Raw genomic sequence first — 12,986 nt, 5'->3', positions numbered from 1 at the left:
CCAAACTGTGCAATTAGTTTTTATTTTCATCTATATTTAGTACTTCATGCATACATCTAAACATTCGATGTGACGGAGCTGAAAAATTTTGCAAAATTTTTGGGAACTAAACAAGGCCCTAGTTGTAGTCCTAAAGAGTTATTAAGGATCCATAAAATCCCGCTAAGAAGATAAATTTTGTCCACGTTTAGTTCTAAAAAGATTTTGGAAATTGATACTACAGCATTTTCGTTTTTATTTGACAAATATTATCCAATCATGGACTAACTAGTCTTAAAAATTCATCTCATAATTTACAAACAAATTATGCAATTAGTTTTCATTTTCGTCTATATCTAATGTTTCATGCATATGTCTTAAGATTTAATATAATAGAAAATCTTGAAAAATTTTTGATTTTTGGATGAACTAAGGCCTTGTTTAGTTTGAGAAAAATTTTAGATTTCGCTACTGTAGCACTTTCGTTTGTTTGTGGCAAATATTATCCAATCATAGACTAACTAGGATCAAAAGATTCGTCTCGCGATTTACAGGTAAACTGCGTAATTAGTTTTTGTTTTCGTCTATATTTAATGTTTCATGCATGTGCCGCAAGATTCGATGTGATGGGAAGTTTTGAAAAATTTTGGAAACAAGGCCTAAGCAAGGCCTTTGAAACAAGAATCGGCTTGAAGGGAAAAGGTCAAATGGACTTTTCTTTCCTTTATTTCAAAAAGTCAAAGTATTTCAACAGTTCTATTTCAAATAAGTTAACTATAAAAACATATGATGGAGATTTTTTTATCAAATTGTAGATTAGTTTTAGCACGGAGGGAGTACAAATTGGATCCAGCTTTTTTTTTTCGTTTTTTTTTGGTGTGACTATTGGATCCACCTCATAGTGCAACTTCTCAACCACATATCTTGACATTTCGGACTCAGCACCATCAGCGTATAGGTTAGGCCTTGTTTAGTTCATCCCGAAATCCAAAAAGTTTTCAAGATTCTCCGTCACATTGAATCTTGCGGCACATGCATGAAGCATTAAATATAGACAAAAACAAAAACTAATTACACAGTTTGTCTGTAAATCGCGAGACGAATGTTTTGATCTTAGTTAGTTCATGATTGAACAATATTTGTCAAATAAAAACAAAAGTACTACAATAACGAAATCTGAAATTTTTTCGAAACTAAACAAGGCCTTATTTAGTTTGGGACATGGAAATGGACAGGCGCGTGACGACAACAACTTATGTGTGCCTCTAAAGATTGATCCCATAGCTTAGAGGCAGCATACAGTCTCTTGTGAGTCTCTCTACCACTCACACCAAAACAAAATAGATCACAGCAGCAGATGACCAAATTTCACGCATGCGGCTGAACACATATGGGTAGCAGCAGCAAAGAAGAAAAGAACACAAACACTGACAAACGATAAAAATGGTTAAGGAGATTGTCCTCTGATCCCACAGTATAAGTAATAAAGCATGGCAAACTGGCGCAAAGATCTTATGCAGCACTGTCGATGGCCATCGGTTGCAGCTCTTGCTTCCCGGGCACCTTCTGCAGCTGTTCAAGCTTCCTCCATTTCGCAAACATGTTGCCGTAGAACTTGGCATCCCGTCTGTTGTACTCTCTCATTCTCTCCTTCAGGGTCTTGTACACCAGCTTCACATCCCTGATCGGGAAAACAGTCAGGCGTTATTTTAACAATGCTGATCCGATGATCCAGTGATCCTTGCTAGATTAAGCAGTCAGGCGTTATTTTAACAATGCTGATCCGATGATCCAGTGATCCTTGCTAGATTAAGCATCGAAGAACTTGGCTGAAGTCCAGTAGACACAAATCGTACCTGTTGTCGGGATCGATTTCCAGAGCTTTCTTCACATCCAACTCTGCCAGCTCTAGGTCAACAAGCTCGATGTATGCTTGCGCCCTTCTGTACAAGGCCTTAACACTTGTGCTCTCGAGATCCAGAACCTGAATGCAGAGCTCATAGTCAGTATCGATGCTTTATACAACATATGATGGCAAAGGGAGAACCTACAATACCTTTGTGCAGAGTTTCTCTGCTTCTCTGTATTCTTTCAGTTTCAGCTTGCAGGCTGCGTTGTTGAGCTTGGAACTGATTTTCAGAGATTTTGATTGCTTCTTCTCATCCTCACTGAAAGAGTTGTCATACTCAATGTATTTTGCAGCCTGGTTAAGGGGAAACATACTTAGTAGTGGTCCGACCGATAAAAGTAACAGATGTTTTGTATGGAGAGTACGCTGCCATTTTACCTTCTCGTATCTCTTAGAGGCCTTGGCGTACTTGCCCATCTTAAACCACACATTCCCTTCATCTTTCTTCTTGGCAGCTGCTTCAATCTTCTCAGTATTGGTTTTCAGGTCCCAAGATTCTTTCTCCTAAAGAAAGAAAAGGCATAAATTATCATTACAATGTGGTCAGCAACAGCAACCATGATGAACAGATGAGTAAAAGCAATTTCAGCCTTACCTTCTCAAAGGAAACAAGCTCCACTTCATAAAAGACAGTAGAATTAGGAGGAACAATAGCAAGATCTTGCTTTGTTTCAACAGATCCAAATGCATGTTCAGGTGGTACTCTGACCAATGCAACCTCTCCTTTCTTCATATTAACCACCGTTATGTCAAGCCCTTCAATAACCTGCTCCTCATCCGTCTTGAACTCAAAAGGCTCTTCACCATCGTGCCCTTTTCGTACAAAGACAGTACCATCCTCCAATTTTCCAATAAGTCTCACTATTTGAGGGCAAGAACATATGTTAGCCTTGCAGAACATTCCTCCCACAACCAGAAGGGAGGGTGACAATGAGTGCATGAATTACTTGGTAGCTATGTACTACGCACCTCCCACTACTGCTCCATCATTAGGACGCTCATAGCCTTCGCCTTCCTTAAGGACTTTCTTCAAGATCCTCTTGCGATCTCCGATTAGCGTCACAGTCTTCCAAGTGACCAGCTCAAGGTCTATATGCAGCATAGCATTTGGGGGCACTGCTGCTTCATCTCCAGAAGCTTGTTTTCCTTGTTCCCCGAAGCCATCTGATCATCACAATGGGCACATACTTATTAACTACATCAAGGGTTGTTGTCGATTCCAAAATGAAACAAAAGAGCCTAACTACAATTTCCTTAAGACTTACATTGTGGCTTGACAGTGAGGAGGACCTTTTCGCCCTTCTTCATGGTCTTCACAGCCTTGGCAAGTGCCGGGCAGAAGTAACCTGCAGTGTCAATTTTGTTAATTACAGAATGAAGATTTCACAGTCATAGCACAATCATACATTAAGGGTTCCACGATGCAAACCATCTTTGACGGCAAACTCAACACCATCAGACTTTGACACAACAGTTCCATCCTCGAGTCTTGCCTCGTACTTGACTGCAGGAATCAATTGAGCAAGAAATGTCAAAACCCACATCTCAAACTATCAGCACTAAGGCACTACTGTAGATCAAACAACATCATACCAAAAACTTCGTCAAGGTCCTTGGGGTTCTCCCACTTCTCGCCTTCGACGAGGATCTTCTTAAAGATTCCACCATCCTTGCATATATCCTTGACGCTGGCCCATGACAGGAGCTCAACGTCAAACTGGAGTGTGGCATTGGGCGGGATGGTGCACGACGAACCCGTCTCGCCGTAGGCAAGCCCCGGAGGAATAGTAAAGATTGCGTTCTCACCCTTCTTCATGGTCTTGATGCCCAGGTCCCATCCCTTAATCACTTGCCCTGCAGCAAAATAACATACATTGGCAACAAATTACCACAGAACTGATCACCGATGTCATCATATCGTACTTGTTGAAGCTGCTTGCACGCACCTTGTCCAAGTTTGAATTTGAACGGGGTTCCACGGTCACGGCTCGAATCGAACTTTGTTCCGTCCAAAAGAGTGCCAGTGTAATGCACTGCAGCGAGAGAACAGATTCAAAAAATTATTACTTCTGTATAGACTGAACTGATCAAACATGTCAATTGAAACAATCGCTCTTTGTCATCATTTGGGTGATTCGGTCCCGAAAACCACGAGAATTGATGCGCTTTAAAAAATTATCATTATCATGGCTACTGTACTGATTCCATTTTCCTACTCTGTTCTTACGCCGGCCAATTCCGTCCGGCGAGCGAGCAACCTGTACGCGACTGAACAAACTATCGGAAGAAGAGTTAGGCTTGTGCGCAAATCCGCAAACACGTACGTACCTTCGACCTCGTCGCCGGTCTCGGGGCGATCCCACCCCTGGCCCTCCTTGACGAGCTTCTTCTTGAGCCCCTCCTTCCCAATCTCCCTCTCCTCCCCGGCCTTCATCGTCGGAGGGAAATAGTCCTCATCGGCGTCCACCCCAGCGTCGAGGTCCTTTATGGCCTCCTCCTCCTCCTCCAGGCCTCCCATCACCTCCTCCTCCCCCTCGCCAGAGATGGGGAGGTCGAACGCGTCGTCCGCCATCGGTTCCCCCGCCGTCAGAGATCAACCAATCAGCCCAAGAATGCTGTAGATTAGCGCGCCTGTTCGTACCCCTGCTGATGTGATTGTGAGTTCTTTTTCACTCTGCTAATCACTCGCAACTCGAGCGAGGCCGATCGAGATCACCATTTTATAAGGGCGCATGCGGTTCTGGAGACTTCTTCTGGGAGTGGATTGCGCGACCTCGGGGATCGGGGGGCAGGTGTTTGGTGGATGCTTCCGGAGACGAGTCGCTCGTTGCGAGGCGGGAAAGGTTTCGAAGGCCGTGGATGCTTCCAGAGACTTTTATTCCTATGTTAACCTGCGTGCACCCAAAGGCCCGTCCATCGAGCTAAGCTCACATACGATCTTTTAGGTGCCCTCTCATTTAAAAAAAAAAATGATCAAGCATACTCCCTCCTTCGCAAAAAAAATCATTGTGGTTGATTTTTAGACATCTTATTTGATCATTTGTCTTATTAAAACCTTTTATATAAATATCATCTACTTTGATATGACTTATTTGATCATTAGAGATACTTTCATAATGATTTATCTATTTTATAATTTGCAAAAAAAAATTGAATAAGACGAGCGGTCAAACATGATTGGTCAAAGTCAACAACAACGGTCTTTTTGAGACGGAGGAAGTATAAAATATTAATGATACTCTCATCGTCCCTGCAAGCTTTAACTCTTAGAATTCATGTCAATTATTTTTTTTATTTAACTAACTTTATAGAAAAAAACATTAATATCTACGACATAAAATAAGTTTTTTATAAAAATATATTCTATGATAAATCTAATGATATTAGTTTGATACTATAAATCTTAAAATTCGGTCAAAGTTTTAAAATTTGACTTAGGATAATTCTAGCAACTCTCAAGGATAGACGGAGTACATAGCAAGTACTGCTAGATTAATCATGTAATGGTCTATTCGCTTAGTTGAAAACCCGTTGCTGAGAGAATTGTTCGCTCATTTATTGTAAGAGAACAACACTGTTGAATGATTGACAGATTCAGCAGATAAGCTCATGTGAACAGGCTCTATATTTTCATAATGATATATTTAAAGATACAATAATATATTTTTTATAAACCTTAGTTTAATTTGAAATTATTTGAGCTTAGGAGTGGAGTTTTAAAAAAATTAACGGATGGAGAGTAAACTCCTTTGTGTATATTTTGAAACACAAAGTCATTTTTTTACTACAAGCATTTTATTCATTTCAGCAGCATGAAGCTGCTAGTAACCAAACATAGTGCATCGATACAGAACTAAGTGCCTGAAACAGCGAGCATTGAGATGTGTGAGCTCCATAGAAACATTCAATCAAGAATGGCTGATGAACTGTTCCTGCTGCTTAACGAGTTTCTCTAGCTAGATAATTTGTGGCTAAGTTCTCTGAACGACTGATCTTGTACAAATGGGGATGAGTAAAGTCGCTACAAGTATCATATACTTGTGTATAGGTCTTCATTCTCCAATCTAGTGGATGGCTATAATCTGAAGAAGAGAGGAAGTGCACCAACTGGCTGTTATTTGTTAGAAAGGAGATCTGTGTATATCTCATGTTGTTAGCAATCCTTGTTGCCACAGCAAGCGCTCCAGGTTCAGCCATGACTAATGATACATCCTTCATGATCGCCTTAATATAAAGTGTGTTAGATGGATGCACCTGTATGTTCACAAACATAATTCCTGAACTAGCCTCTTGGAGGTTTTGTACAGGGAAATCTGGGGCGAGGGAGGCGTCAGTATAGCAGATGATGCATGTGGAGGGTTCTATTATTTGTTGTAGATGCATGCCTGTACCTACATATGTAACGTTTATACCTTAGTTGTGGATTTCTTGTTGCTAATGTTGTTCCATGTGGTGGTGTCGATCCGTCCCTGCAAAAAGAAGAGCCCCTTCAGGGCTATCGCCTCTTTCTCTGCCTATTGATATTTCATTTAGGGCCTACAAGTGAGTGTTGGAGTGAGCAGTTGTCGCGTGGTGGATCTGCCAAGAGGTCTAAGTCTTCCTCCGGAACCTATGATCATTCCTTGCCTTCCATATATACCATAGAATGAATAAAGATTGACATAAAAGATCCTCATTTGGGTTAGGTGTGAGTAGAGTAGAGAGAGTAGACTGCACACCATCATGTTCAGGAGGTATGGTGTCTACTGGAAATGCATGATTAACAGTAGACCAAACTGATTTAGGCAGTTGACATTAGAAGAAAAGGTGGGAATCATTTTCAGTGGCACCACAGTATGAGCAGTGTTGATCAATGTGCACTGAGTACCTAACCACTCTCTCCCCAGTGGCAAGAGCAAATCTGATAAGTCTCCAAGTGAAGGTTTTAAGGAGTAGGGGGAGTACCTTGCTCTTCCAGGCTTTTTGCAAGATCCGATTGGCATCATGGGAGATACTTCTAGAACCCTGGGTTGGTAAAGGGATGATACATTGGTAAGATAAGTGGGAGTAAATGGCTTTGGTAGACAAGCGACCATCTTTGGCAGGAGTCCACCTGAGAATGTCCTGTTTATTGGAGAAAAGCCACCAGGCTAGATTGATTAAGTGAATAGGAAACACAGAGAGTTTACATATATAGAGAGGAGAGGGACAGCCCAAGGGGCTAGTCCAACCTGGCGCATGGCACAGGAGACTAAGCAATGGCACAGGAGCCAAGGGATTATAATAAGTGAAATATTAATTCTAACACCCCCCCGCAATCGGAGCGTCGGTGGAGCGGACGTTCAGATTGGAGCGAAATTCCATGAACACAGTAGAAGGAAGCCCATTGGTGAAGACATCAGCGAACTGTGAGGTGGTGGGGACGTGAAGAACACGGACAGCACCAAGAGCGACACGCTCACGGATGAAGTGGAGGTCGATTTCCACGTGCTTGGTGCGCTGGTGCTGAATTGGGTTGGAGGAGAGGTAGACGGCGCTGACATTGTCACAGTAGACGAGGGTGGCAGACTTCAGAGGGTGATGCAGCTCTTGGAGAAGCTGCTGCAACCAGGAAGCTTCAGCAACGCCATTAGCAACAGCCCGATACTCGGCTTCAGCGCTGGACCGGGAGACGGTAGGTTGCCGCTTCGATGACCAGGAGATGAGGCTGCCACCGAGAAATACAGCATAGCCGGAGGTGGAGCGTCGAGTGTCAGGGCAACCAGCCCAGTCGGCATCAGTGTAGACAACAAGCTGAGTTGGGGCAGTCCTGGGAATGATCAGCCCGAAGTTAAGGGTGGCCTGAAGATACCTAAGAATCTGTTTGGCAGGCATAAGATGAACTTCCCAGAGATCATGCATGTGAAGGCAGATTTGCTGGACAGCATATGCAATGTCAGGTCGGGTGAATGTCAAGTATTGAAGAGCACCGGCAAGGCTGCGGTATGCAGTGGGGTCAGCAACGGGAGGCAGTGGCGGAGCACTCGGTAGGGCTAGGTGTGGCAGCTGCCATACCTCAAATTTGATTCATTCTTCTTTATCCAGGTTGTGTCATATGTTAGTTCTTAATTTTTGTGCAAGTAATCAATCTTTGTCACTCTTTGCCACACCTTGTTTTTTACCTGTCCTCCGCCACTGACGGGAGGACCGACATCAGCAGGAACTTTGGCACATGTATCGACAGGAGTGGTACAAGGCTTGCAGTCGCTCATCCCGTGACGAGCAAGAATGTCCAGAATGTACTGCCTTTGTGACAAAGAGAGATGGTCCTCATGGCGCTGAACAGCCACACCCAGGAAGTGATGTAGAGAGCCAAGGTCCTTCATGGCGAACTCTTTCTTGAGGGCTGCAATCACACAGTGTAAGAGCTGCTCGGAGGAGGCAGTGAGAACAATATCGTCGACATAGAGAAGCAAGTAGACTGTCTCATTGTTGCGGCGATATATGAAGAGGGAGGTGTCTGACTTTGCTTCACTGAAACCGAAGGAGACCAGATAAGAGGCAAACCGGCTGTACCATGCCCGTGGAGCCTGTTTGAGTCCATAGAGTGATTTGTTGAGCTTGCAAACATGTTCAGGGAGAGTAGGATCTGCAAAACCTGTAGGTTGAGAGCAATACACCGTTTCTGACAGGGTGCCATGGAGGAAGGCGTTCTTCACATCAAGTTGGTGAATAGGCCAGTCCCGGGAATGAGCCAAGGTAATGACAGTACGAACAGTGGCAGGCTTGACAACGGGGCTGAAAGTCTCGTCATAGTCGATGTCGGGCTGTTGGGTGAACCCACGGAGTACCCAACGAGCTTTGTATCTGTCCAGAGAACCATCAGCATGAAACTTGTGCTTGAAAATCCATTTCCCGGTGACCACATTCGCCTTGGGAGGACGAGGGACAAGATCCCAAGTGTTGTTGTCCAGGAGGGCAGCATGCTCTTCTTGCATAGCCTGACGCCAGTGAAGGTTGGCAAGGGCATCCCGGTAGGAGCGCGGGATGGGTGATAGTGCCGCAGCGTGTAGAGCGAGGCGGGGCTGACGATAGCCGGATTTCCCACGGGTTGCCATGCCATGAGTGTTGGCAACCGGCAGGATGGTGACCGCTCCTGTTGGAAGAGGAGGGTCGGTCTTGACGTAGCGTGGTGGAGACGGAATCATGCGAGACCGGCGGGGAGGTCCAGTAGGGGTTCATGGTGGCGAGCTGGGAGGCCGCCGGGAGTAGACATGAACAATCGGAGGTTTGTTGAAGTGGAACGCCGGAGGGGGCTGTACAGAGGGCGCAGCCATGGGCGCCTGTATAGCCTGGGGCGCTGCCATGGGCGCCTGAGAAGCCTGGGGCGCTCCATGGGCGCCTGAGCAGCCTGGGACGCAGCCATGGGCGCCTGTGTAGTCGAGACAAAGGGGCTTGCAAGCGCCGACGAAGTGGGCTGGACAGTGGGCGCCATGGGCGCCTGTACAGGGGGCGCCTGGGAGGTGTCCAGCCGCTGGGGCGTGGAGAAACCTGGTGGAGGCGACCTGACCGCTGGTGTGCCCAAAGTAGGCACCATCGGTAAGGGTAGGATAGACCTTGAGGGACCTACAGGTGGAAGAGAAACTGGGGAATAATCATCAGTTAGAAAGTCGAGCTCATGAGTAGGTGGTGAGGGGCGACGGAGGGAAAAAGGAAATGTTGTTTCATCGAAAACAACATGCCGGGAGATGATGATGCAATTCGTGGCGAGATCGAGGCACCTGTAGCCCTTGTCGGGAGAGTAACCGAGCAGGGAGCACAAGGAAGAGCGCGGAGCAAGTTTGTGAGGGGTGGTGGCTCTAAGGTTGGGGTAACATGTGTATCCAAAAACCCGAAGGTCATGGTAGGAGGGGAGGGTGCCATGGAGGGCGAAAAAGGGAGTGCTCATGTTTAAGGTTTTGGTTGGAAGGCAGTTGATGAGGAGGGTGGTGGTGGCAAGAGCATCAGCCCAGTAGATGGGGGGCATGGATGCTTGGAACAGCAAGGTGCGGGCAACATTGTTGACAGTGCGCAGCATGTGTTCGGCTTTGCCGTTTTGCTGTGAAGTGTAGGGGCATGACATGCGAAGGGAAACACCCTTGGCAGCAAAGAAAGTGCGAGACATAGAGTTATCAAACTCACACCCATTGTCACATTGCACAGACTTGATGGTGCAACCAAGCTGGGTGAGGACATAAGCAAAAAAATTGGAAAGAACAGCAAAGGTATCAGACTTGAGTTTAAGAGGGAAAGTCCAAAGAAAATGCGAGCAATCATCAATAACAGCAAGATAATATTTGAAGCCGGATACACTGATAATCGGGGATGTCCACAAATCACAATGTATCAAGTCAAAATTCTTGGTAGCACGCAACATGGAACTTGAAAATGGTAAGCGGACATGACGCCCAAGCTGACAAGCGTGGCAAAGGGAGTCATCGTCGGGCTTGCTGTGAATGATGGAGGAAGACTTGGCGAGAGTCTGAAGAGTGGCCTTCCTAGGGTGTCCGAGGCGACGATGCCAAGTGGCCGAGGAAGGGGTGGCCACAAGAGCGCAGGAGCTGGAGGAGGTCGACGGGAGCTGCAAGGTGTAGAGAGGTCCCGGACTGTCACAGCGAAGGAGGAGGTTCCTGGTACGAAGATCCTTCACAGAGACACCAAGCGGGTCAAATTCAACCGAAACAAGATTATCAGTGGTGAATTGGCGAATGGACAGAAGGTTTTTAATAATGTCGGGGGCAAGGAGAACATTGTTGAGACGGAATGGGCCAGTAAGTGTTGAGTAGCCGGAGCCAACAACCGGAACGGTGACACCATTCCCGACAACAATGGATGAAGGGAAAGAGGGGGACTGTAACATCCCAGATTTTTACGTAAACCAAAAATACGAGATTTTTAAAATTTTTCCTGTAATCGTGTGAATCATATAGTTTTTAGGTCTAACTCGATCCTAACCCGCGAACAAATCGTGGCATACATATAGATTTGTTTGTAGGCAAGTGCTTCTATTCGTGAGTCGTCTTGAGTTGGGTCTTGTATAGGGTTTTGAGTTTCTTTTGGAGTGCACAAATCCGTAGCAAGTATTCCCAAGTCTTCGTTGAGCCTATCTCAAAGGCTAAGCGAATCCCTTCTCAACCTTTTCGTTGGAGTACATCTCAAACTTCTTTGATTCTTCCGAGCTCTTGTCGAAATTCTCTTCTCAAAATCCCATTATCTTAAATTCGTGGTAACTCATCTCTATCTCTTTTCCCCTCCCTCCCAATCATTTTATGAAGTGGAAAACCCCTTTTCTATTCTCTTGGGCCGAATCTCTCTCTTTCTCTCCATTCTTTTCTCTTCCTGCTGGCCCAACCTGACCTTGCCTCCTCTCTCCGGCGGCCCAGCTGGCCTGCTCCCTATCCCCTCCTTGCCTCGGCCCAGCAGGCGACACCGCGGGCCACATCGCGCTCCTAGCCCAGCGCCCCTCCCTGGCCTTTTCCACCGCACGGTCCACTAGGCCCAGAACCGCGCCTGCCCTGTCTCCCTAACCCTAGCGCACGCCCAGCGCTCCCAGGCAGAGCCGCCGCCGCCGCCCCGATGGCAAGCCGCAAGCCGCACGCGCGCCTGCCCTCTCCCCTTGGCGTGCGTGCCCGTGATTCGCGTCGCGTGTCCCGTCTTCGACACGGACACCGAGGATTGCCGGAGCTCTCCCTAGCCCTAGCTACTCGCACTATAAAATGGTTAGCCACCGCTATCCTTTCCCTGTCCCTCATCCGCAGCCGCCACACCAGAGCCGCGACCGCACCGTGTCGGCCTCGCCGGTCGCCCGCGCCCACAACCTTGCCAACCACGACGACCACCGCCGAGCCGCACCCACGACCCTGGCGCCGTGCTCGTGCCCCATCGCCCCGCGACCCTCGCCGTCGAGCAGGAGCTCTACGCCCTCGCCGCGCCGAGCCCCGACCCCGCGACGCCGTCGTCCGCACGCCGTGGCCGCGACACGCCTCGCCCTCGCCTCGGCCACGACCCGGAGCTCCATCCCACGCCGCATCGGAGCCGCCCGACGCGCTGAGCTTCGACCGCGTCCACGTCCTCGCCACGGTCACCAGGAGCCCACGACGTCCGCGCCCGCGCCACCACCGGCCTCGCCCTGCTGATGCCCGTCGAGCTGAGCCACCGCGACGCCGTGTCGGCCTCGCCTTCAACGCGCCCGCGACCCCGACACAGTGCTGCACGTGGCGTCCACGGCCCCGTCCTCGCCTTCGAGCACAGCACCGCCTCGTCCAAGATGCCGTGCTGTCCGCGATCACCTCGTCGCGAGGTCGACTGTGCCAAGCCCGAGCGCCCGTCTCGACACGCACGAACTCCGCCGTGGCCGGGAGCGCGCGTTCGCCACCGCGTCAAGCACCTCTGCCCCGAACCCCGACGTCGCGCGCGGACGCCGCACCGGTAGTGACAACCACGACCTTGCCACGTCGATCTCGCTAAGCCCGTGGCGCCGTCAGCACCGGTGAGCCTCGCCAAGACCGAAGTTTTCCCCTTCTTGCGTTCGCCTCGCTGAGACCGGCCTTCGTGCCGTGAACCTCACTGTGCAGGGATGCTGCAGCCAGTTTGTGCCACTCGTCGGAGCCCTGTGTCCCCTTTTCACCGATTGTGACTTGGGAGCACCATTGCCGTGACCAGCTCTACCCTGGCCGACCATGATAACGTCGGCCGCTGTGATCATCCCCATCGCCTCGGTCACCATCTGTACAGCAGCAGGCCTCCGCTACCTTCCTCGCGATCGGCAAGGTTGAAACCCCCTAAACCCTAGTTGACGTGGACGGAACTCCATGCTAATTCATATCTGTTCATACATCATTTTGTTATCTATCAGTTGTACGTGTTCATACGTCTCCTATCTTGTTTAATACACGATCTATCTTTATCTATATCCATGCTTGTGCCGTTCCTTCGTGCCGGTCTATTTATCTATCTCCCTATCTATCTCTGTTGGTCGCTATGGAAATGTGCTACTCCATTTTGTCTTTGTGTTAGTCATGGCAATATGGTTCTTTGTGCATTGGTTCTTGAATGTGTGTGTGTGTGTGCTGTCGTCTGTGGACCGTGCCTTCGAGCCGGT

The 12,986-nt window shown here is 48.0% G+C and overlaps 1 protein-coding gene across 1 annotated transcript; it reads right to left on the bottom strand.

The window, feature by feature from the left end:
- On the bottom strand, positions 1,142 to 4,705 carry LOC8072909 (70 kDa peptidyl-prolyl isomerase). Its single transcript, XM_002436928.2, has 11 exons — positions 4,217 to 4,705; positions 3,835 to 3,921; positions 3,482 to 3,742; positions 3,318 to 3,392; positions 3,154 to 3,234; positions 2,858 to 3,052; positions 2,484 to 2,749; positions 2,267 to 2,392; positions 2,036 to 2,182; positions 1,836 to 1,963; positions 1,142 to 1,660 (listed from the first exon to the last, which is right to left on the bottom strand). The coding sequence occupies exons 1-11, from the start codon at positions 4,458 to 4,460 to the stop codon at positions 1,492 to 1,494; spliced, it is 1,779 nt and encodes a 592-aa protein (XP_002436973.1). The 5' UTR covers positions 4,461 to 4,705; the 3' UTR covers positions 1,142 to 1,491.

This window comes from Sorghum bicolor, chromosome 10, assembly GCF_000003195.3.
Source record: "Sorghum bicolor cultivar BTx623 chromosome 10, Sorghum_bicolor_NCBIv3, whole genome shotgun sequence".
NCBI lineage: Eukaryota > Viridiplantae > Streptophyta > Magnoliopsida > Poales > Poaceae > Sorghum > Sorghum bicolor.
The sequence above is the reverse complement of the archived record's forward strand: the minus strand, read 5'-3'. Positions and strand labels throughout refer to the sequence as shown.

Excerpts from the sequence above, each read along its gene's own strand:
- LOC8072909 (XM_002436928.2), bottom strand. The coding sequence starts at position 4,460 with ATGGCGGACGACGCGTTCGACCTCCCCATCTCTGGCGAGGGGGAGGAG. Across the intron at positions 3,922-4,216 it reads GACCGGCGACGAGGTCGAAG|TGCATTACACTGGCACTCTT; the intron begins GTACGTACGTGT and ends CTCTCGCTGCAG. Across the intron at positions 1,661-1,835 it reads GAAATCGATCCCGACAACAG|GGATGTGAAGCTGGTGTACA; the intron begins GTACGATTTGTG and ends TTTCCCGATCAG.